This window comes from Cinclus cinclus, chromosome 5 (assembly GCF_963662255.1).
Source record: "Cinclus cinclus chromosome 5, bCinCin1.1, whole genome shotgun sequence".
Taxonomy (NCBI): domain Eukaryota; kingdom Metazoa; phylum Chordata; class Aves; order Passeriformes; family Cinclidae; genus Cinclus; species Cinclus cinclus.
The window spans coordinates 26983860-27009819 of record NC_085050.1 but is presented as its reverse complement, the minus strand read 5'-3'; the positions used below and the strand labels follow the sequence as shown (position 1 = coordinate 27009819).

Below are 25960 nucleotides of genomic sequence, written 5' to 3'. Positions count from 1 at the left end.
ATTTACCTTCTGTAGTTACAGTCTGCAAAGATAGTAGAGTTTTCTGCTCCTGTTTTAACTTGAAAACTAAGACAAGAATATTTTCTGCATATTTATTTCTGCTTATTTGAACTTGCATTTCAGGCTAGGAGAAATGTCTTTATTCCTTGAACAGTTCAAATATCAAATCAATTTTTCACAGCTAACCTCAGGATAAGATTTCTTTTGAGTACCCATGAAACATTAATAATTGGGTATTGCTGGTGATTTATCATAATCTTCCATTCTCCAGCATCTTGGAAATCTGGCATAATTTTGTTTTTAAATTTAAATTTTTAGAACCCCACTTAATCAGAGGAAAATGAATTGCTTCTAATATATCTGATTAGAAAAGCTACTCAGATCATGAAAGAAAAAAATCTTAAATCTTTTTCTCTATGTTAAAGTAGTTTTAGCTAACCAGAACAATTACCATATAGTTTAACAATTTAATCTACTGCGCACCTTTTAAAAAAAAAAAAAAAATCCCAATTGTTTCATAAAGTTTTTTTGGGCTGGAAATTTATCCCCTGAACTTAAAAAACTGTTTTGATACTATGCTTTTACTGAAGGACAATGGATTGTAAAATATACATTTAGTGTTACTGAAAACAGTAGTAGTATTATCTTGAAAACAGCTACCTTCTATAGTTAATAAAGACTTACTAGGTTTCTAACACCTATTATAGACTGACTTTTAATTATCATCATTATTATTATTATCATTATTATTTCCCTTTACTTGCATTAATGGTAGAAAGTAACATGTTTTATAGTACCAGTCAGTCCCTTGTAGGTTTAGACCTTTTTGGTCCAAAAGTGGTTTTTGCATGTTCTTCAATTCACATGATAATTCAACAGCAGCTGACATTGAGATTGAGGGAGGAAGTACACAAAATTCATTAATGACCTCTTCTAAAATCCATGGCATATGTTCAATGTGCACCTCAAAAGATCCTTGAGCAGACAGTTATTTACATAATTACAATGGTGAAGTATTGCTGCAGTGGAAAATTGATTCATCAAAGTCATATGAATGCCCTTGAAACACAAAACTGGTCTGTTTGTGGCTTTTCCCTTCATCCTCCTACCAGTTGGAATGGCAAACAACACTGAGATGCTACTGAAGTACTGCAAGGAGCAACACTAAAAAATCCATCTTCAACATGTCTCTTTCATTTACACTCAGGCTGATTCTTCTGCCCATTTCTGGGAGTTCCGTTCTACAAATCCGCCTCCTCTTCACATCCTTGACATTGCAATAAAGTGGTTTTCTCTGTGGAGCAGAAGTCTGTAGACAGCACGGGAAGCTTCCCTGTGTGCAGAGCTGGCAGGTGTCTGTGGGGTTACAGGAAGCTGTCCTCCACCAGGTCTGAGGAGTCGATCCCAATGTCATCCATCATGTCAATGTCCTCAATGGTCTCGTCCTCTCTCTTGATGAAGGTAGAGCTACTGGAACCAGTCTCAATGGCACTTTCTTCAGATGTCTGTGAACTGGAAGAGACAAATATCTCAGAGATAAGGTCCTGTGGCTGGGTAAATACTCCTGTCTCTAGCAGAACTGAATGCTACCTCCCCAGATGCTTTCTGACCCACAGTGCAATCTTAGGTAACTATGACCACCAATTTCTTAGGACATGACATATCTTGTATATCAAAAGTAGTGAATTCAAAGGAGCATGCTGTTCTTATGTTCCTCCAAGCATTCTCAGCCAGACTTGCTGGAGAAATACTCTTATGGTACTACTGTGACAATAGGTCACTTAGGTAAATCTAAGGAGGTCAGGTGAAAATAAAATAGCAATGATAGACAGTAAGATAAGGATAACAAGAATAAGAATATGTCTTAATTTTGCTAGTACTTTCACAGAATTCTTTCTTCCCTCACTTGAATAAAGCACAAAAATATGCAAACAAACAAAAAAGATATTTCTAGGTTGCTGAATCTATATACAATGAATTAAGTGCTGAATTAAACCTGCACCACACACAATTAGGGTCACAATTGGTGTGATGTTGTAGTGGCATTGGTCACACAAATTGACGAGAGAGAAATAAAAAGTTCTGGACAACCTGCTTTCATAGAAAACTATACCATAGAAGATATTATCAACAATGTCTCCCAAATTTTGGAATTTGTCTCATATAAATAAATCAGTCCTTTTCATATGAAGGTTTCATATGAAGCCCCAAGGAGGCAAGATATGTTGCAAAATGTGCCCACAGATCCACCAGACAACCACTGTGACTTGACCAAGCTATTAAAGGACTCCCAAAAACACACTGAACCACCCTACCAGCAGTCAAGCAGTCACCTTACCCTGTCAACCACAAAACAGGCAAAATAAATTTTTTCCCATTGAAAACACTGTGGCCAGTCATACTACCATATTTATATGTGATTCCCCAATAAGTAATTTCGACAGAGCTAAGGAAACCATTTGCAGAGTATGATGCTATAAAGTGTAAATGGACATTGCCAAACATGACCCCACATGATGACTATGGGCTAAGGGATCTGCCAACTGCACCTACCTGTGTCTGTTTCTTTTGCCAAGCTCATCTTCAGAAACAGGGTCAATGTCAGGCAGGGGAATGATGTATCCACTGTCAGCACTCAGCCTCTGCTCATCAAATCCACTCTCCCTGTCCTTTAGCTTGTCTTCGTTCTTGTAGGTTACACCAATGTAAGCATTGTCACAGTCCCCTCTCATGCGTGTGACAGCTGGGTGATCACTTTTCAGGAAGTCCAGATGAATCTGCTCGTAGCTCTGAAAATATTAATTCCAACCCCCTCATTAGATACTATTCATTAAGGCTGCCTTTCTTCAGATGGGCAGCTGTGACTCATTAGCATAGCAAATACTCTGCCCTATGAGCCAGCAACACTGGATAGAGAAGTCCAGAATCTTCAATTGCTTTGAAGGGAGAAGTGACATGTAAGTTTTAGATAATGCAGGAGCAAAGCTTTGTGGCAGCACAAAGAAGACAAATAGATGTGAAAGAAGGGTATGGAGAAGGGAGTTAAGGTAGGTGGGAAAAATGAAACACTGAATGATGGGTCAGGCACAACTTGTCCAGAGCTGTCAGAAGTGTGAGGGGAAAACTTGCTGGTGTCAGGGTCCAAAGAAGGAGAGAGGGAGATTATACACATAGGCCAAGAAGTCCCCTTTATGGAATCATTTCACAGCCCATAGAATCTCATTAAATATATAGAACTAGGTCATATGGCTGGACAAATGCTTATAATTCCCTTTGAAGCAGTATACAGAAAAAAAAAAAAAAACAGAGAAAATTACAAAGAGCAAACCTTTTTGTACTCTCCAGGCAACAAACTCTCCACAATTTCACTCAAATGGTAGAAAGAAGGTCTTTTCTCTGGTTCACTGTTCCAGCACTTCACCATAATCTCATACCTGCAGACAAGAAGGAAACCAGTTCAACCAGCTGGTAGAGGAACATAACTGATCAAACAGAAACTAAAGCCAAAATTCTCTGGAGACTGGGCAGGTGTGAAAAAGCCAAATGCAAACATACACTTCATTGGTAGCATGATCAGGTTTGGCCATTCGATATCCACTCTTGATCTTATTGTAGAAAGTAGAATCAACCATCATGCCAGGATATGGTGTGCCACCTGCAGATAAAAGAGAAGCAAAAGTACTACTCTCTACTTGACTATACACGAAAAGTTCCCAAGTACTGTCTTCCTGTTCATGTCATGAACTGTTAACACTATAATTTAACATGACATCAGAATGATTCTTTCCTAGCCAGTGTTTCACATCAGAGCTATTGTCTTGATGACATTAAACCCTAATGTGAAACGCTTGCTAAGAAAGATTGAAGCAGGTACTAGTCAGAAAAAAGTACCTTTACAGTGTTTATATCATGTATTTGGGACAGAGATTGGGTAATAGCTGGATGAGGTTATCAACCTGCATTTGGCACAGTTGAGGTTGCAGCTCTGCCCTGCCACTGCCTTTCTGTGAGAACTTAGCCTGGATACTTGCTCTGTCTGGCATCACTGCCTTTGGCACCTGTAGGACAGCTGGGAGGGACAGGGCCTGAGTAACACACCTCATCCTGACTGCAAGGCCAGAGCCTTTGGTGTAAGTCCCCTCCATACCCCACTCCTCCCAGCTGGGCAGCTGGCTTTAGACAATAGCTAACATGTCACGTGCATGGACTGTCAAAAAGTTTGGACTTGGCCCAAGCTGACACAGTTAACTGATAATTTGGGGCTGCAGCACAGAGATATCGTTGCACTCATGCTCAGTTGTTGCTGATGTGTAAAAGGGTAATTCAAGCTGAGGTCAGCATGGTAGCAAGGTGTTAAAATTTACCTTCTTAACAAACACTGCTGAGGATATGTTTTGCTTTCCAAAAAGCAACGATTTTCTCAGATGGAGGGTCATGTTATAATATTACCTCAGAAACCTCTGCCCTTTCAAAAGCAGGATTTTCAACTAAAACTGAGCTTCAGAACCTCTTTTACAGGTAGAGCAGTGAAGTGCAGTGCTTCAGTTCCTGCACTGTCCAACGCCTCCCAGAGATATCGGAGAATGGCTGTTTACAGGATCATATGATGCCCGGAGATTACAGGAATCAATACCATAAATAGTGGTGCAACTGCTGTTTTCTGAGAAGCAGCTATGTGACAACTTATTCTAGCAAATAACATTAGGCTGGGGGTTGCCGTGGGGCAGCAGTAGATGCCATACAGGCATGAGTAATTCTGCTGGCAGTAAATGTGGGCAATGCACGCTCGCTGAAGCGGGCCATCCACCCATCCAGGAGGCTAATTAATGAGGCTGAGGAGAGAGCCAGGCTGTTCCCAGCTGGGAACTGTACATTGTCTGTAACTGCTATATATTGTCATAACCACTTTACGCTGCCATTAACCAACTGTGTGAACAGAGTTGACCTGGAAATGAGAAATCGGTGTCTGAGAAGATTGACATTTATTTTCATTCTGTAATGGGACTAAGACAGGCTCTTTTGAAACGTGTTTGAAGAGACTGTTCCAAAGCAGCTGCTGAGCTGGGCTGCAGCCCCAGGCACCCCATTGCAAGGGAGAAACATGTTCCTTCTCATATTAGACAGAAAATCAATCCTGTTGTGGCACACCAATACTTTTCCACAAAAGATTTTCACACAGTTCTTTTAGTTTTACAAAAAAAAAGTGTATTGCAAAAACAAAGAAAGAAAAAGAAAACCCCAAACAAACAAACAAACAGAAAAAAAATCCATACAGAAACTAAAGCGAACTTTGGGAGCATACAGACATTTCAATTCACACCTAACACTGGAATCTGAAATCCTATACAGAAGAACAGCTAACAGTGGATTTCACACATATATTTTTTATATGCAGAATTTGAAATACTTCATGTAGAACAGTTGGAATTAAAAAAACTTAATCACTACAAATAGGAAAATATTCACAGTACATACCAAGAGAAAATATTTCCCACAGCAGAATGCCATAAGACCAGACATCACTTAATGTGGTGTACAGGTTGTCAAAAATACTTTCAGGTGCCATCCATTTTACTGGGAGGAATGTCTGTAATAAAAAGAAAGCACAAACACAAGAGGTTAGTCATTAAATACATGCTTACCATTGCAATTGCTGTTTGATAGCCAGGAATAACATCCCTCTATAGAAAAAGTTGTGTTAGCCTTGGTAGTGTTTTTTTTTAATTCAATTTAATACAGAGGTATCAGGATTATAAGAAATGCTACTTATTGCTCCCCCAAAAAATAGTTAAATCATAACTGTATTAATTCTATCACTAGCAAATTACTAGGTAGCAAATGATTGAACGTATGATGCAAAATCTGGCAGTGCTGAACTAAGTCTGATATGTCATTGTTTGACAGTTCCTTAATAATTTATCCAGCCACAAAACCTGACAGTTAAAAATGTCAGACTGTGAAGTCCTAAGTGTGTATTTTTTGGCTTTAAAAAGGAGTTAGAAAAGTTACAGGAATTAATGATCTGAAGATAAATTGTTCTGAGGCACATTCATCCCAATGGTCAATTACTATAACCAACACTGAATGGCAAGAACATGAAATAGCATTTAAAACTGACAATTTTCATTTCACTTAAAGCAGAGCTCCAGAGATTAAGTACATACACTGCCCTTGGAGACATAGTTGGAATCATGCATGATGTCTCTAGCCAGCCCAAAGTCACAGATCTTCACAATTTTTCCTTGAGCCAGGAGGACATTACGAGCGGCCAAGTCACGGTGCACACACTGTATGGAGAAAAACAAAGTTGTTCAAGGACATGCTTTTTCCATGAGGGCCACTGCCCTTACTAAAAGGTTGACTTTCTAGGTACAGTCCTAAAAAGACCTTCTACTGAATAAGCACCTGCTAACAGGGGCAAGGAGGCACCAGGCTCCAGGACCAGTGAGGTCTCACACGGATGCATTTTAGGGGGCAGGAGGCAAAAGTGAGGTCTTTTCTAGCCATTCTACCCATCATGTACTAATGATGTGCCTGTGCTTCTGACCATGCTGGCTTGTGGACCAGCATGGACCCTTCACCCAGGCCCTGCTTTGATCCTCCACCATCTCTGGCACCCTGACACCAGCAATGTCACAGGATGAAGCAGGGGAAGATGAGTGACTGCTGCTTTGGTTTTGTCCCACCCTGGTGATCTCTCTCCAGGTAAGTGAAAAAGCTGCCTGTATCTCAAAAAAGAATACCATGTTATCTCATATGGTCAAAATCTAAATTTAAAGCCATAGCTACAGAAGACATTTTTTCACCCTATTCCATTTTGCTTACGTTTTTATTTACTTACATTTTTAGAAGCCAAGAATTCCATTCCCCGTGCAACCTGGTAGGTGAAGCTTAGCAAATCCAGTAGGCTGAGGCCCTCTGAACTGTCATCTGAAAGAAGGTTTTTGACTTCTGATTCTATTGAAAAAAGAAGAAAAACGTGGTTTTGCTGTGGAGTGTGAAAGTAGCATCCATCTTCCCCTACCTACCATGATTCTGAGCTGATAATTTTAGCAGAGTACCATGACCAAAACAGTTTTTTCATACTAACTATTACCACTTCTAATGTCTGCATCAGTCACTGGCACATACTGCTTTTTTTTAAAACAGCCAGTATTAAATAACAGGTTTGGGTTTTCTCCTGTCTGTAATTTTTCCCCCTGGGAAGGGTAGGAAAAAGTAAAGTGAAAAAGGAGTGTTCATGGGCGTTACTCAGTCACACAGGTTGTTTACTCAATGTGTGGTACAAAAATATTTGTTTAGAGGTGATGCTTTCATTAGGGTTTTGTGCATGCATGTACATTCTTATCCATTTACTTTTGTTGAACACTGTTGTTTCCCAGGAAGTATTCACTGGGACTAATCCAATACCAGCAAAAATGGTCATTAAGTCTATGGCAGCAGTTCTTATTTTTTTTATGAAAAATGCCAGAAAAAAATTTAAAAAAAACCAACAGTCAAAATCCAGTGATTCATTTTCTCTGACTGTTCTAGAGCATGAGTATATAAGTCTGCCATGCAGATCTGGGACTGGATATGGTTCAGTTTCTGAGGCCTGGAGGCAGAAGTGATGGTGTCTGTTTTTAAAGAAAAGCATATTTGGTTTCTGAGAACAAGGACAGGGAATAGGATGCATTCATTATCTTCATTACATAAGCCAGGAAAGTATTTGGGAGTGTTCTGTATTTGGTAAGTGTTACTTAATCCAAAATATAAGTGGAAGTAGTAAAATATAAACTACTATTATTATTGGTCATTGCTATTGCTCAAAATCCTTCAAACTACAAGACTGATAATATCACTGCCTCCAAAGAGTGCCTACAGCCCCATTGCAGAGCACAGCTACACAGTGCTTCAGCACAGAAATAAATACACAACAGGACCCCTTCTGCTCCAGCAACATGCGCTCCTACCCCCAGAGCAGAATGGAAGAGCACAACCACAAGCTTTTAGCTTACGGCTTATGCTCATGCTCTTGCTGAACAGAGCTTGTTCAGTAGTTTGTGTGCATTTAGAGGACAAAAATAAGATACGTGTTTACACAAGAATAATTTGTATTAATGATATATGCATAAGGCACAGTTCTACATTACCTGACATGGACTTCTTCTTGTATGAAGCTGGGCGATCATACACAGATCTCTGAATATCAGAGTATTTAGAGCCCTCCTTCCTTTCCAGCATTGGCACATACTGAGTGGTATCAGCTTGTTTCATGTCCATGTATTCTCCAGTGTTTTCAAATGATAGTATCACATAACTGAAATCAGAAAAAAATACAAGTGTATCAGCTAGTGACTTCCCTGTCACAGCATATGCATACCTAACCATTCACTTAAGGTGTACTATTGTATTGATGTGAAATTCAACAGCTGGCTTCTTGCTAGCAAATATATGTATGTAAAGATCATTACCGTGTATCATATGTATAACACAATCATCACTTATTAATACATGTTACTTTGTATTACTGTAGTCAGACACAAGCACTTCAAACTTAGGCTTTTGCCAACAGTCAGGTATGTAACTGTGTTTTATTTCCCAAAATCCCACTGAACTCAAGTATCACTACCTAGGGCTTTTAGCTGAAGGTATTCCAAATGACAGGTGTAATTTATTCACCCAGACAAATCCATGCTGAACAAACCCGTGCCCAGATGAATAGTACTGGCTTTACTCAGCTACCAAGTCGGTTGATCTATTTGTCTGAGTGACTTTATGAATTAATCTCTGTTTCACCTTTTAAATCCTGGCTCATTTTATGGCATTACATTATTGCTGAATCCTCAACTATCATCTGGAAAAAGTTCTGGGATGAACATTAACCATTAGGACACTATTGAGACTGGCTAAGCCATTTAGTTGATAAAGGAGAGTACTTGAGCCTGGAGAACAAGCTCTGCCAGGTTGTTGAAGGGACTGAGTTTTAGACAGTGGAAATTCCCTAAGCATGGTAACAAGGAGATAGGTAGATGCACTTTACTTTTAAAAGTTTTGGCATGTAGAGCCAAAAGGATGGGGTTTTGTTGGGTTTTTTGTTTGTTTGTTTGTTTTTTAGGTTTTGGTAGGTTTTTATTTAAAGAAGAGGAAACACTGGGCTGTGATTTATTATTAAATATCTTTAGGACATCAGGATATCTGTGAAGAAACCACAGGGGTCCTCAGACTGCAGGCATGTCTTCATGCACGAAACACTTATCTAGGACACGTGTCAGAGAGATTGAATAAAAATTGCTGAAACTTTCCCAGACCTATGAAACCTGACAAATAAAAGTCTAACAAAAAATATAAGGTGGAGTTTAAACCAATTAATGAGAGTAATGCAACAAAGGTTAATAATGATTTAAGTAATTAAGTCGCAGGTCACGTATTTGTTTTGTTTTGTTTTGTTTTTCTCTCACCTTCTTGTGCTTTCATCAGCAGGGTTCATCCCAAAGATATCCAAATCTTTTTTAGGCTTTTCTGGATGTCGGTTCAGGAAATTATCCCTATTCTTATGCAGATAGTTCACCAAATCACCATAAAAACAGTATTCAGTGATGATATAAATAGGACCTGTTAAAATAAAGCAGAAGTGTGCATTGATGAGTGCAGATTTTGAAAAACAGAAACAAATACAAAAAATACTCCAAAAGTAGTAGAAAATAGAGTTGTGAGTTAATACATTTCTAGCTACTAAGTTATGACTGCAATTATTATCAAATATCAAGCTTTCTGAAACCTGTATTTTTTTATATTTATTGGTAAATCCTGTACTTGAAACCTGTGTTGATACCAGGAAACAGAACACAGACTTTTCCAAACAACGTTAGAATGGTAATATATAAGCCTTCAGGTACACAATATATATATATAAAAAAAAAAAGCAAGCTCCAAATTAAATTTGCACAATTCTATAAAATGGGACAATTAGAATTTCTAGCCAATATTGTCCAATTAGAGGAGCAGTTGATTGGGTCATCTCCCCCCCGGGTTCAGTCCCATTGGAGTTCTCCACTGATCTCCAACCCGACCTTTGTTGTGTCTATGATTACATGGTACAAAATAAAAGGTCCTTAGTAAACTAATGGGCAAGACTAGATAAAATTTAAGGAACACATCAATAAGCATTTTTCCCCAGGGACAAGAAAGCTGGAAAAGTACTAGAAGTTATACCTAGGCATTTAACAGTCTGCAAAGCTACAAATGCATAAAGATTACATAAAAAGCTAAAAATTTTCAGGCATCAATGTGCTTGTTAAACACTGAATGATGACCCCACAGCAAACCTTTACTTTGTCAGCCAAACCCACCTGATTTTGTACAAGCTCCAAGCAAGTTCACAATATTCAGGTGGGGGCCAAGATGTGTCATTATCTTCAATTCAGACATTAGTGCCTGTTTTTCACTGGATCTAGCTGTAGCTGTAGAAAAAAAACATTAACCACTCAGTGGGAGCAGTCACCATTTTCATATCAACTAAAGATTTCTCCTTGCTCGCCTCATTGGAGCATTGCTGCCACAGAATCCTTTACTTGATGTGTGTCTTTCTTAAGACTTGGAGAGGAGCCACAAATGATTAAGAAGGGACTCACTTGATGCAGCTCAGTAGCTGACCCAGTCTGTTTGTGGCTCTCCAGGAGTGTAGTGGATTGTCCACGTGGCACAGAAGCACTCTACAAGCTGCTCATTCAACACAAGCAAGCTCTCGTGGTTCCTACATAATCACTGCATCAGATTCTCAGGAAATCTACAGTGAACTTAAGACTCTTAAACAAGACCTGCCTATTTCTCCTTGTTGTATAGCCCTCATTTGTTCCCAGGCATTAGTGGCTGCTTTATCTTTCTCGATATTTCTTGAGTTATTGTAGCTGTTCAGCTAAACCTAAATGTTGGATGTTTTCCAAAGCCTGGCTACCTTCAGGCTTGAAATGCCATAAAGAAATCTAACATACAATTTTAAAATCCTGAATTTCACCATTCATTTCCAACTTTAGATATGAAGAATTGATTTATAGCTAGCTTAGCTGGGAAAGGGAACCATGACAACTTACGTTTCAGCATTTTCACAGCTACTTTCATCACCGGTTGAGAGCGACTCAATCCATATGCAGTCCCTTCAACTACTTTTCCAAATGCACCCGAACCAAGGATCCGACCTGAGCACAGGGGAGAGCGTTATTTATTTCAGAAAGCAACAACAATTCAGCTCCTTTCCTGCCTCCATTCCTGTACAAGTTGATGCTTGTGTGGAAGGGGCACATTCCCTTAGCCAGACCACTGGTATTATTGCTATTATTGCTGTTTTAAAGCAGAAAAAGCAGATATGAAATGCTATCATTAAGTACAATTCTTAAAACGATGCAAGCAAACATCAAGAGCACACCTGCACCTGGAAGATCAGCTCATTCAAATTCATCCCTTCCTGTGCTCTGCCATCTTCATATTATCCTCTCACACCATGGATTGTCCTAGGCTTAAGCTGACCTCCTTGCCTCAGCACCTTGCCTCAGGCGTGTTCCTGACTTACAAATCTGAATTGGGTCCCTCAGCTGTAGTTTTGGCTTATTATATAAACCTGGATACATCCAGCAGTAAAATGGACTAAAGCACACCAACAGCACATTCAGAAGTAGACAGCACCATTTCAGATCTGCAAGAAGCTGAAATACATGTTGATCACATATGAGGGGAAACTTCTCTGAAGTTTAATGTACAAGTGTGTTTCATCTGCTGGAATAAATTGTATTGCAAATTTCCAAGTGCTGTAATGAAACAGCTAATGTTTACAGACCCTTTACTCTTCCCACAAATCAATTTAGACAAAAATTTGGAATTAATATATCCCATCTTCTAATTTGGATACAGTCTCCAGAAGAATTTTATACAGATTGAGTGAGATTTTAGAGAAACATGAACTGCACAAACATACTCCAAAATACTGTATTTGATAGCTTCTGCATTGAAAAGCAAGTTCATCAAGGGAACACTTAGTGAACAAACCTGTATATGATGTCCAGATGCCAGAATATAATCACATGCCTGACAAGCTGTCACCTTGATTTTATGTTACTTTTTAACTTTGAGCACAGAAAGAATAAGTAGTGAATTTTACTATGGGGATATACAGAGACAAAAAGCATTTTGTCTTTGACATTCATTTGCAGTTTGAACTTGTCACCTCTTACACTTCTGAAGGTGTTATCTGGCATGCAATGCCATATGTTTCTGTTATCCTCTAGCTACTGCCCCCACTTTTATTGTACACATGCTTTTGAAAGAAAATTTTCAGCCAAACAATATCTACATCATTAACCAGCACAAGAAATGGTTAAAGAATGCTTAGCTGAGTTAACACTGGCGAACTTCTCCAAGATTATGACAGCATAGTTTGTCATGCCCACAGAAGCTATGCGATTTCTTTTCAAGATTCCCGTGTTCCAAAGGTTATCCTTCCCAATCAGGATGTGAGAAAGCTTCACACTAAATTTCGGACTAATTCAAACAACCTGAGTTTGAAATTTGGCCCCTGAAACTTTTCAGACTGAAGGTCTGGGAGCCATATGGCAGGATGCAGCCCTTCAGCATGTGATGGCATTTGCTGATGCTCCTTGATCTTCTTGTCTTCACAAGCCAATTCCTCCCCAAAACCATATTGTCAGCTGAGCACGAGGCACACATCTCCCTCTCCATCACCTCTACTGGGCTGGGGTGCATGTGGAGACAGTGAGAGCACTTCCGGAATGGCAGGGAGCCATCACTGCTATTTCCCCTTTTCAACCCTCTCTGCAGATGTAGCCCAAGCCTCCATGTCTTTTGCATTTGAAATTTGGAGCCAGGTGGGAGCTTACTACCTAAGAACTGGAACCATCTATAATGCCCTCATATTCTTGATGAGGGCTTCATAGAAGCTCAAAATGATAGTGCGAATTTACTTTTCAGTATAAAGGCAGTGCTGTGATCTGCTCTCTGAAGGAGAGGGACCACAGAGGGACTGTGCAGACAAAGCAGCAGCTCAAGAGCCCTCGAACTAGTGGAGGAACAGCAACTAATTCAACCTCTGCACCCATCCACAGAGCCTATCTGCTGTGCCTGCCAGAGAGGTGCTGCTTTTCTGCTCAGAGGACACAAGGGTGAAATGTGTGAATTCGTTCCAGATGCAACCACCTCAACTGGATGTTTCTTCTGCTAAAATTTGTCTGGGGTAATCAATCTACCCCAAATGAAACCATAAATCTCTTAGTCTATATTAAAAGTCAAACAAGTGTCAAGCTTTATAATCTACACCAGTTTCTAGACTCATGAAATGAGCCTAGAACATCTGACTGTTGTGTGACTTGAATCTTAACTTGACTTTTTCAAGTGGGCATGGTTCAGATTCTGCATCAGACCAGCATTTCATTTTATTAAGGTCACCAGGACAAATAAGTGGCCTGCTGGGAAGTGATGAGAGCAATTCTGCTGTCTCTGTGCAGCCACCCTGGTGTCCTGAGCGCCAGCACTCAGACCCCATGCCTCAAAAGGCGTTGCTTTCAGCTCTGTCAGCCAGGTGAGAAGGTCCAGGTCCTGCTGGCACCTCTCTAGTTCTCAGCAGAGCCAGCAGAAGGCAGTGGTGTTCAAACAGCTCATGGCATTACTGTGTTGATCCTTCTGGTATGAATCTCCCCGACTTGCACTGGTTCATAAGGCCTTTAAACAGCAGTGCACTGCATACCCTGTGGATCAGTGATTGTAAAGGGAAATTTGCAGTGCAACCCAAATTTGTCAATTGAAGATACATCCAGGCAATGTTCAAAGCTGGCATTTAACACAGAACTGCACTCCAGGCACTACTGGCTGGAAAAAAACAAATAAATGCCAGCTGGCTTACACAGCTAGGATGGGAAATACTCATCTGGCAGAGCCAAAATGGGTTTGTAACCTGCTTCAGAGGCTCCCTGAACTAAAGGTGTAATTGCTTTGCTGTCATCTCCCACTTAGATAAGAGAAAATCCGCACAAACCAGAATTGTTAGCCCCAGAAAGAAAAGAGGGGCCCCCCTCACCAGCAGGCATTTAATATGGCAAAAGTGTCAGTGGGTGAGTGTGTCAAGTAGAGCAGTTGTGCAATCCAGATTGCCAAAAGGATTTGGAGCATTGGGTTTTAAAGTTACTGACTGTTCTGAATACACTTGTAAACAAGGAGGCCTTGAAGCAGGCTGGTGCTCATGAGTCAGAGGGAGACAAAGTCACAATGGTGGTCTTTAACAACTCAGATCTGACAAATCCTATTTAGGCATATAATTAAAGTCTGGGTAGTAATAAAATAATTCCATAAAACATTCATCCTCCTCTAGTCTTCAATTAGCAACATGAATTTAATTAAAATATATTGTTCCTGAACCGGAAATTTTTCTCTTGCTTCTTTCAAGAATTAACTCTTTCTCTGTGATAGTGAAGAACTATACCAGGGGAGTATGTTTCTTGAAATATATCCAACAAAAGACACATTTTGTCTTCTTCTCCTGTGTTTTGCAATACAGTTGTGTTCACGGATATCTCCAAGAGAGAGAAGCCTTGTATGTTTAAAACACTATCTGGATAGAACATTAAAATTTTCTATTGTCATTACATTTTCAATTGATATAAATGAGAGATTGGACCAGCCTTGAGGAATTAATTATGACTGAATTATGTACGAATTCCAATGAGGAATAGCAAAGCAAGAAAGCAGAAGGGGAAGGAAGAAGAAAGAAGGACAGTAGCCACAAAAAAAAAAAAATGCAGTTACTCAGCACTGATACGTGCATGGCATGGATTAATAATTTTAAAAATATTTTTAATAAAACTACATAACTAGTTGCAGATTTTCTTGGCCTCTGCAAGTAAGTATATGAATGTCTTGCAGATAAAAAAGTACTGACATCCTTCTTGTGGATGCCTTAGCAGAAGTGAGGGTTGAAAAGGGCATTTAACACTGAGAGAAACCCTAAGACATGTAGGGGTGGACACTGCACACAGGGCACATGTAGGACAACTGGAATGGAGGCACAGAAGACACTAACACAAGGACCTGATGCCACTGTAGAAGAGGAGCAGGAAGGAAAACTGAGGAGAGCAGACAGACACAGCAAGACACTGGACTCTGTGGCTATAACTTCCATTGCAAATCCTGCAGAAACCTCAGAATGATCACTGAATGTCCTTCTCCCCAAAGAAGGATGAGGCTAGTCCCTTACAGAAAACTTACCAAGCACTAACCCATCTCGAGGAAATTCCCATCTGGAGTCGTAAGGCAGTTGCATTGGGTCCACATAAATGTACTCGTGGCCATCAGGGCTGATAGACTCAATGACTCTCCATCTAATCTCATACCTTGGCTTCTGAAGAGCACATTGAATGAAAAACCAAGCATTAGTCCTGGGCCTGACTTTAGAGCAGATCAAGACCCAGCAGGGCTCAGCACCCAAACCGAAATAATTTTCTACATACCTGTTTCCATATGATGACCAGGACAATCAGTGAAATTATCACAATCACTAACAGCACTAAGACAGCAGCAGCCACTGTTAGCTCTGATCTCAAGGCTGTGGAGTAAAGAGATAGACCATCTTTTCCTCATGAACCATGAAAAGCATCACACACGTAAGACACCCATCTCCCACACATCCACCTCTGCAGTTTCTGTGTCCTGCAGAAGTGGCAGGAGAAGTTCCTGAGGCTGGTGACTACAAAGTCTTTCCCAGCCCAGACCTGCTCTGCCATCCTGTTTCACAACTAAATGTAGATTGTCTATAAGAATGTCCCATAGCCAGTACTAATAAAATGGTAAAATGAATTATGGAACCACATAAGCAAAAAGCAGGTTCACCATAAAGTCCTGTACAACCATCCTCAGAAATACTGGGGTGTAAAAAAATCCACTTTAATTTTTTGTCTGGAACTATTCATATTTTTATCCATTAGGACTGAACTGGAGTGACTTGGAATAGGTTCAAACTGGCTGTTGAAATTGCATAGAAGGACAAAGCAAACTCACTGGGAGCCACAAGCTTCAGTTCTCGAGTAACAGCACCAAGGTCGTTCCTTGCCACACATCGCACAGCCAGGGTTTCCTCTACCTTCTGGAAGGTCACCTGGCTTTCCACCATATTTTTCTCATCCAGGTGGGCTTCCATGTGTATATCAGAGATATTGTTAGTCAAAAGGGTCCATGAGGTGTCATTGCTGCACCTGCAGAGAAGAATAATGGGGGAAATGGGCATTGGGTGTAGGCATGGATAAATAAAAGAGAACAAAACAGGAATTACCTTTCCCTGCAAATTTCTTCTGACAACAACACATTTAAGGGCCAGAAGGTTTTTAGATTGCATCTCTGAAAAACCCGCACTTTTCTTCCTTCAAAATAAAAATACTCCCTGAATGGAGGGATAGCTACTTCTCAAAATCCTTGCTCAAACCTGGACTGTGAAATCCTTGGTGCTGGCTTACTGAACAGAAAGCTTTTATGAGAGAAACCTGAATTGATGCATTGTTTTGTGTCCTATAAGATGTAAAAAGAAGGGCACTGAAAACCTCTCTTGAAATATAAGCAACATGCCTCTAAAAAGAAATAAGAATTTTCTGAAACTTACTGGCTCTGAATGAGGAAAACATGGTACAGTAATTAATTATGTTAAGATAATTGAGGATACAAGTCATATTTCAGGTAAGAAACCACCCACTCCTCTTACTTCTTTATGTCCTTGCAAACCAGCCATTCCACATCAGGAAGTGGGGTGCCCTCTGCCAAGCATCTCACTGTCTGCCCACCTGCAGAGCCATGGTGATCATCCACGAGGGCTGAGATCAGAGCTGGAACTGGGAAGGAGTCAGGAGGTTGTTAAAATATTTGTCAGTGCCTACAAAAAAAACAGCTTCAAATTTCAAAGCAGGACAGGTGTTGTTTGACCAACACCTTAGCAAGAGCTACAGACGCAGACTCAACCAGGAGGTGTTTGTCTCCCGTAGCACAGAGTGGATTCTAGGCTAGAGCAGTGAGAACGAAGCGCTGCAGTTGTGCCACGTCTTCATGTCATGTTAAATGAGCTATCATCCTACTGACAGCTGGAATAGCTTAGCTGGGCGGATAAAGTTTCTTTTTGGCTCAAGGCCAGTGCAGAAGTGAAAGCCAGGATCAGGCTAGAAAAGCTCCAGAGACTAACACGCACGCACTCCTCCGCTCACCCTGGTTGTGCCTTTCATGCATCCGTTCTCCAGGCAATGCAGTGTGGAACTGGATCAAGTCTTTGCTGCATGCCATGACTTCTGGTGGGCAAGGCTTTGGGGCTGCTTACCTTGTATTAGCAATGAGAAGGTGTATCTTTTAATCTCATCTTCATTTTCAGCAACCAAAGTATAGTATCCACTGTCTTCTTCCTTGGCTCGTATCAATTTTAAAATACTCTGAAACCTGCAAAAATGCAAGTTTTAGTTCGCATTTTTAAAGCAGGCATAAAACAGTCGTTTTGGTGCAACATGTAATCTGGGTATGTTGTGATTATAACATAGTGACATTTAGCATTTCTAGCGTGCCTTTAACTAAGTCATTACTCAAGTAGTAAATAACTATCAACAAAGCCCTGATTTTACTGGAAAGAGCAGGGAATTATTGGTGTGGAGACATGTTAAAGGGAGCAAAGAGGTTTCTTGCTCAGGAACCTTGAAGAGGTAGATGTTATGAAGATAGTAAGAAGAAGTAAATTAGGCATTGCCCTTTAGAATAGAAAAAAAAATCGACTATTTTTAAATGCCACTGAGGAAAAAGTAACAAACTGAGGAATAAAGAGTGAGGAGGAGTAGTGCTCAGGTTTCTGGGGGAGGAACTCAAGTCAGCATGGCGAAGTAAGGGTCAGAAGATTTCTTACCTTGTTTCCTGGACTCTTCCTGAAGTAGTAACAATCTCTGTAAGATTTTCAATCAGAGTCACATTATCCTTCAACCAGTACATTTTTGGTGCTGGGTAAGCCTGCACATCAACAACAAAGTTTTTGACTTCGTGCAGGTTGACAGCTTCCAGAGGGCTAAACTGAGGCTCCAGGTGAACAAAGCCTTTGTCTGTAAATGAAAAAAGCCTTGCGTAAACAACACTACACAACATTTTTCAAGAATGGTGTTTTCCAATGTGTTAATAATTTTGGACACTAAAATCATACTATACCATGAACTGTAATGACTACTTTCTTATTTTCCTTAACCTCCTTGGTTGCATGCCGAGCAGTACATTCATAGTCCCCTGTGTCTTTCACTGATGCCTCAGGAATGGTCAAGGTGTAAACCAGCTTCTGCGATGGGACTTTGATATCATCAAGTTTTATCAGACCTTTTTCTTTCTGTAGTTTGGAGAAGGAAAAAAAACCTTGCTTAAGCAACTGAGCTGAAAGCACATCAGTGAGGATCTTTGATACCCCTGAATTGAGAGCCAACATCTAAATCCTGTCTGGCAGAAGACTTTTTTACTCAGTTAGGGATGCCTTTTTCAGCCACAACAGAAAAACTGTGCCTGTAAAAATACAGCCTTTTGGGGGCAGGCACAGAGGGCTGAGGTTGAGAACTCTTATTTTGTAAACAAGAAACAAATACCTTTGAAAATTTGGGTAAGCAACTTCACAGAGCACACTTTAGGCACTACATTTTCCTCAGATGTAAAAAACACTTGAGTCCCCTTTGTTCAATGTTCATGAAGTAAGATGAATTTTTATCCCCTTCACCAGACAAAAAGTAACCACTTAATAGATGCTATGTTCCGCTTCCTCTCAAAACAAGAATAATTTATTGACAAGAAGAAAACTCCTAGGAGTAAAGAGGTGGTGAAAATTACAGATCATGTCATCATGAGGGGCTGGTACAAAAATATACTGGGGCTAGTTTTGAAAGGTAAGATATATCAGAGATTATACTGATGGGTAAGATGGAAAACAAAACAACATTTGCTCAAATAATTTTTCCTCTTGGGCTCTTAACTTACTTAAATAAAAGGGAGTATTTGGAGTAACAACTAGGTACTCTTAAATTATATCATTCCTTCAGCAACCAGACTTTTTACATGGGATACTCTGAAATTCCCTGGGACTGGTTTCACTGAATAAAAGTTTCCACTGCAAAAGGATGTTAAACCAGTGTTAACAGTAAACCAGTGTTACTTAACCAGTAAAAAAAAATTGAAAAAATTCAGGGTTCTATAAAAGTTTTAAGATTTTCTTATTAGGTATTTCTCATTAGTAAATTCAGAGACTCTAAGAATCTTATCAGTTTACATCTGCATAATGAAGAACACTTAAGATTATAGATTTGATTCTTCATTGTTGTTTATTATCCCCATGAGCCAGGATTTAAGAGAGCTGTTTTAGAGGTTCAAACCTTCAGCAGCAGAGCTCTACTCAGATGCCCAACAAACCTAGATCTTTCTACTTTCACATTTCTTTTTTTTTGCAGCAGCACAAGACCTGAGAGACAGCATTCCTTCCTCAGCCATACCTCACCTTCTTCTCATGCTTTGCTTAGTTACTAACAGCAAATTTACCTTTTGGGATTGACTTTCTTTTATGGTAAACTAAAATTAAAATAACTTATTTGGTTTTCTCTCCTCAGCTGACCTCATTCAGATAAGAGAATAATATTTTACAGCCCTACTTGCTTGCCTAATAAGTAACTTCAAACTTGGGGGGGTGGGGGGGGAGGGGGTGGAAAGAGAGAGAGAGAGAGATATTTACCACTTTGCCAGGATAATTCCACTGTAAATTAACCACCTCATTGTCAAAGACCACACAAGTTACTACGATGGTCTCGCCTGTTTTGTAGACAGTTTTAAGAGCTTCAATTTCAACAGGCAGTTGTGAAGTAGCTAAGAGAAGAGAGAGATCTCATTTAGTTTTTAAAAGATTACAATTTTCACATGGTGCAGTTTCAGAGGAAGATTTCCATTTCACTTCCTCCACTGGGGAATCACCTTGAAAATTCATTTAAAATACTGCTATACTAAAGTACTATCTAGTACTATAAAGTACTATCTATACTAATATAAACAATTTGTATTTAAAGCATGAACTGCATAGACATTGAGTTCAATCCATCAAAGAAATGATCCACAAATAAAATTTTAATTACAGGTTCCTATCTCAAATCCTTCTATAAAAAGGCATTGGGTACAAAAGCCATTTCCCATTTTGCTAATCAGTGACTGTGTTTGAGCATTCCTTGATGGCCAGGAAAAATGTTTTCAAAATAATTAAATTAATATATTTTTCGGACTACCTGGAGTTTGACAGTTCAAAGCCACTGGGAAACACCAGCCTTTTAATTTGTGTTTCAGCAAATAGGATGAAAATATGTGGACTACAAAACATTTTTCTTGCAATAATTTTGGAAAGAAGATAATTAGGGACATGTCATTCTCATCAAAATTGTGAGTAAACTTGCAACTAAGTAACAGGCAGTACTGCCAGAGAAGCAAGGAGGTCATAATTGGAGAAATGTCTGATATAACCCTATGATGCTGGTACTCTGACAGTGTGACGAAAGAACACAATCACTTTTTCTTTTTTTTTTTTTTTTAATTAACAGAAATAAATACCTCTTATAATATAGATGAGGAACTCATCAGACTTGAACTCCACGCCTTTAACCACTGTTTTGCATGTGTAGGAGCCCGCAGGAAAATTCCCTATGAAGCCTTGTTTGGTGTCATATAAAGCATGCACAGACTTGTCTAAACTGTTAACTAAAGTCACTTGAGCATCTGGGTCACTTGTCCGACAGGGAATAACTGCAGGATCACCTTCTTCTACTAGGATGAACTGGTCTTCTGGTATAGAAGGAACAAAAGGCATGTCTGGGTCTGTAAAAAACAAGAGGTAATCTTACACTGTCTTGTTTGTAGCAAGTCCATGTACAAGAATTGCATCTCAATGACCACTTATAGGTCATAAGTGAAACTTGTACAGTTCATTCTCCAAGCGTTTTGGATATTGTAGGTAAGGTTTGCTTATTTCATGTGGTATCTCATTTTAGCTATTTAATGTGACATGTAATGAAACATTTCTCCTAAGCACAAAACAGGAAAGGGCTTAGGATCCTTTGCAATAATTCAGGGTGCAAAATGAAAAAGACAAAGATCCTCATCCCCAGAATGTTAAGTGTTATTAATCATAACTCACATGATTTTAAGTTACATGTTTTTCCTCTTTTTCATTAGTGTCTGTCTCCTAACCAATACATAAGCAGGGGGGAAATAAAAATAAAATAAAAAATCCAAACACTTTCCAAGTTTAAAAAAAAAGTAAAAGTCAGTTTCATATTGTTTATGTTGAACACCACTAAAGCCACATTTCATCAAAAATAGTTCAAGGTACTTATCTTCATGTATTTCTAACATGTCCAACATTATATTTATGAGACATAGTTAATTATGGTCACAGCATGTGGTTTTCAAAATATGGTATTCAACTTGGAAAAAAAGCAAACAAGGACCTAGTACTTTTATTTCTTTTAAAGTCAACAAAATATATGCCAACTTTCCTACCCAGCCAATCCAAAGTCTGAGTTTAAAACATAATTGCATAACATTGTGCATAAAAAGCATAGCCCTCAAATCATCTCCTTTTGGCCATTCAGAATAAACAAATAATCCCTGCTAGCCTGAAGCTTCTGTGCAAAGCTTTATAATAAAATTTAATAAATAGCAATCCAAATCCCTCCAACAATAGACTTTCTGTTGTACTGGCAGGCTCTTTGTAGCAATATTCCAAACACAGCACTCCATCCCAAAAATGCTGCCAACTCCATGTATTCATTTTCCCACTGTAATTTAAAGCAGAAACAATATTCACCTAGTTTGGTTTTCTATGTGCTGTTAGTGAAAATAGGATATTGTGTGAAGTCCCAATGTAATCCTCCCTGGCTAAAGTGAGTTGCTGCCACCCCTTGCCCTCCTAATTCATTGCAGGAAAAACAATTGTAAAGACAAAGTTTATAGTGGAAACAGAGACATTCTCTATAATTTGGAGGAAAGGATATATTTCTGCATTTATGACATCTTGATGGTTAGCAAGTGGAAAAAATTACAGGGTGTCTCTGCCCTGCAAATCTGGTAGGCTGATGTCTAGAGGCTTTCAAAAACCAAACCAAAAAAAGTCCTCTTGAAGAAATCTTCCATCTCTTGCCTTTATATTCCTCCACTGGGTGAATTGTAAGATTGCTTAATGTAAACAACATCTTCTGGTAATTTAGTTAGAGCTGCTTGGGTATTGAGATGCATGTGCCAAAGCTGGCAGCCTCTGCTGAAACATCTCACTTCAAGAACAAATGCAAACACTTTACATTTGTTGTGGCAAATGAAGAGAAAGTCTTGGAAGAATCACTGTCCTCGAGTCACACGCTGTCAACAGCAAAACCTTAATGCCACTGCAAAATAGCCTTAAAAACAAGTCCTGTTATTGCTTCCTGGTTTTTTGCCCTTCCAGAATCTTCCTTGCCGTTGCAGGTATCATCTGCTTCAGAACATGCTGCAGTTTTGCAGGATGATTTGCAATCTTTACTTCTCTCTTCTGCTCCCTGTTCAAAATATTTACTGCAAATCCAGTGGCTTGATCTCTTCTGGCCCTGCAGTTGTGGCCCTCACCCCCTGAAGCCCAGCCAGCGCTGAGGAAACATCCAGACAGGGCTTTACAAGAGCAGTCAGTCGTGGCTCAGCCTTTGGTGCCTATCTCAGCTATGACAATAAAGATTTTCGTCCCATAGAGATTGGGGAAAGCCTTTAAAGCAGATTTCTAGTCAGAACAAGGGGGTGGAAGGGCAAAGCTGTAAACAGGTACTTCCAAAAAGAAGGGATGCCATTTTTTCTGAGTCCAACAGTTTTCCACCACTAAAGAGAAATGCAACACAGCATCTGGGAAAGCTGTGTTTGCCTAGAAAATTACAGGTAGCACAGCAGCACCATGTGTTTAATCTTGTGTCAGACTGGCCATCAAGAACACTTCTTTCCCCTCCTGACAGCCACCCCCAAGACATCTCCATTGCTTTACACTTCCCAGGCCCTGTCCACACATGAGCTTTTTCCAGTTCTCAGTTCAAGCCTAATTCAGGTTAGGAACAAGATATTGCCTTCCGCATCTGGCAGCAGCTTTAGCATCATACACAGCACTGGTTTGGTCAGTACACATCCCAGAATATCCCCCCAGGTGCCCCTGAAAAGACTGGCATTTCTGTTAATCCCCACCTGGGAGCCAAGCAAACCTGAAGGCTGGACATACTCTCACAGATGCGCTGACCTGGCCACCAAGGTCTGCTCTCAGCCCCTGGTGGTCAGAAGACATCAGCTCTAAAGTTTTGAGTTCATCACTCTTCTTGAGAACTAAAACTCCTATCAAAATGTGAAAACAAATAGGAAGAAAGAACATATCCATAGATTTACAGGGGCTGGTCTTGATTTACACATGAGGAAATGGCCCTGGGGTTATTTCTCCTCCTTGGACAGTAAATTGCCACCAGCAACACAGCTCTTCTGAGCATCCATGGCTTGCCTGTCCCCCCCAAAGCTCCAGATACAGCTGTGGCATCTCCCACTTACCAGGCACATAGATGTAGATGTCCTTCCCTTCCACTTCCCCATCCTCCACTTGTGTGTGGTTGTAATAGCAAACATACAAGCCTGTATGGGCTGCCGAGGCATTTCCTACTTCGAGCACTGTCACGAAGAGGCCACTGTTGTTTTCTTCATGTCTAATGTCTATCCTGTGGTTTCCCTCGGTCACTGGGTACTGCCAGCTCACTTCGCTGTCTCCAGAGCATTTGAGTGTGAAATTGGAATACAGCTGTACCACCATTTCATTCCTATTGGGAACAATAGTTGGCAGAGGGAGCTGGCAAAATGTTAGGAATGGTCCTGCAAAAAGACGCAAATAAATAGCATGTGAATACACAAAAGAGCCTCAGCACAGGGATGTGACAGGAAGCAGAGAGGATCCAGGGCAGCTTTCTTTTCTGACTATTTCAGACCTGCTGATGTCCCAGAAAATTTGCCCTTGTTGAAAGCCAAAGCTTTGCCCCGGAATAGCAAATGGCTTTCCTTTGAAATGTTAAGTGTTTACTTGCCGATTTCTGTTTGTCAAATCAAGAGGTGAAAGACAGACAGAGTTGAAGTTAGAGATAGCTCCCAATCCACACCACAGCTTTCCAGCCCCAAAGGTGTATACAGCTCTACTGCAGATCAATGAATTCCACACCCTGGCTGCTGGGTCAAAGGTATCTCACACCTTCTTATAGCCATGGTCAGGAAACCAGCAGCCCTGTCAGCCTTCAAGTCTTCAGCCTCACAGCTGAAATTTGGAAACCACTTCCCAAGACTAAAGCTTGCATTTTACATCTGACTTCAATTTCTGCAAAGGGCCAGAGCAGGAGCTTGTACGTCAGGTCTACCTGTAGCCAAAATGTACCAAAGGCTTGTAGCCAACTAAAACTGCAATTCACTGAACTAGATGTTGTATATGGGACTGGTTTACAAGTGCAATCTCCAGTTACAGACTTAGATTTGCAAGTCTAGGTAGTTTGCAGGTGGGTTGGTGCAGGTCCAGCTTTCAGAAGGAAAATTAGAGGATCCAAACCCTACAAAATGAGGAACTCACCAAGGAAATATGTTTGGTGGTTTCAATCTACCAAACCACGAATATATGGTGGTTTCAATCTACCAAATGACCTGTACAATAAACAAGCACCTAGACCCACAGAGTGAAATTGGCACTCTCTGCAATAAACCGGCACCAGGAATCCAGACTGTCTTTGAAATCATTTTCCACTCCTGCCCAGAGTTACCTCGGTCTACAGGCCCTTTCTATATTTGGCACCCTGTGGCAAAGCCCGCCGTGCCGTGCCATCCCAGCATTATCCCAGCAGATGTTGGGAGGCTGGGCCGGCAGCCGCGGTGAGTGCGGTGCGGCGTGGGAGGATGGGGGAGCCCACACAGGCAGCCTGGCCAGCCCTGCTCTGCCCTGAGACAGCTGCAGGTGGGCAGAACACTTTCCCTGCACACTCAGACAAGTCAGGAGGGAGCTTACAGCAGCACAGGAGAGCCAAAGTGGCCCACATGGGCCCGCAAAAGTGCTGCCCTCTCAGCAGGGCTTGTCATAGCCTACTGGAGGGAAAAGCAGAAAAACCAGGTCTGTGGCCAGCTGGCGACCTGGCAACCACAAATGTGGCATTTGTATTTGTGGGCAGAATGAAGGCAAGTTTAAATACAGATTTATGACAAATTAGGGGTGGAGAGGGTTAGAGAACTGAGGAACATTACCTGTGAGAAAACATCCCAGGATCAGGAACATCCATGGGGAAGTACCCATAGCTACCAACAACTGAAACAGAAAGGAGAAGGCAAGAGAGACACAGTTAATGGACTAACAGCTGTATAGGACTTAGGAGGACCCCTCTTCTACAGTGCCCAAGTGCAGCTTCCCATCACTCCACATGGTGTCACAAAGTGGAATGGCCCAGGGACCCCAGTTCACAGCCACAGCCCAGTGAGACTCATGCCACGAGGTGAGTGTGGCCACAGGCAGATCACAGGCAAATTAGACACCGTGACACCTTCTGTACACTGGCAATGTAAGGAGCCAAGTCCTGATGTTAGGAACCAAGTCCTGGTGCATCCCCTTTCCAACAGCCTGCAAGTAGCTCTGCTCCCACTGTAGCCTCTGGGACCACAGAAATGCCCCTGCACAGAGGCAGGGGCACAAGCATCAATGAAGATGCAATATCTTCACATAGTAAGTTCTGACCTTTCAGCTGCAAGCAGAGAAGAAGTACATTTTAAATCTACTCTTATTATAAACAGTACAACCCTGAGTGATATTTTTGTTTTGCCTTTGTACATATGCGTATATATAGCTTACAGAATACAATGTAATACAATTGTGCTTATTGCTTATTTAGCAATA

At 40.5% G+C, this 25960-nt stretch overlaps 1 protein-coding gene across 1 annotated transcript; it reads right to left on the bottom strand.

Moving 5' to 3' along the window:
- Positions 1-1364: 1364 nt before the first annotated feature.
- Positions 1365-25366, bottom strand: PDGFRA (platelet derived growth factor receptor alpha). The gene is made up of 22 exons (XM_062492777.1): positions 25318-25366; positions 23602-23916; positions 20608-20871; positions 19748-19878; positions 18196-18367; positions 17903-18092; positions 17333-17448; positions 16730-16856; positions 16036-16229; positions 15489-15583; positions 15247-15379; positions 11073-11177; positions 10332-10442; positions 9441-9594; positions 8133-8299; positions 6842-6957; positions 6165-6287; positions 5476-5587; positions 3556-3655; positions 3329-3434; positions 2554-2789; positions 1365-1512 (listed from the first exon to the last, which is right to left on the bottom strand). Exons 1-22 carry the CDS (start codon positions 25364-25366, stop codon positions 1365-1367), a joined length of 3264 nt encoding a protein of 1087 aa, XP_062348761.1.
- Positions 25367-25960: the final 594 nt, after the last annotated feature.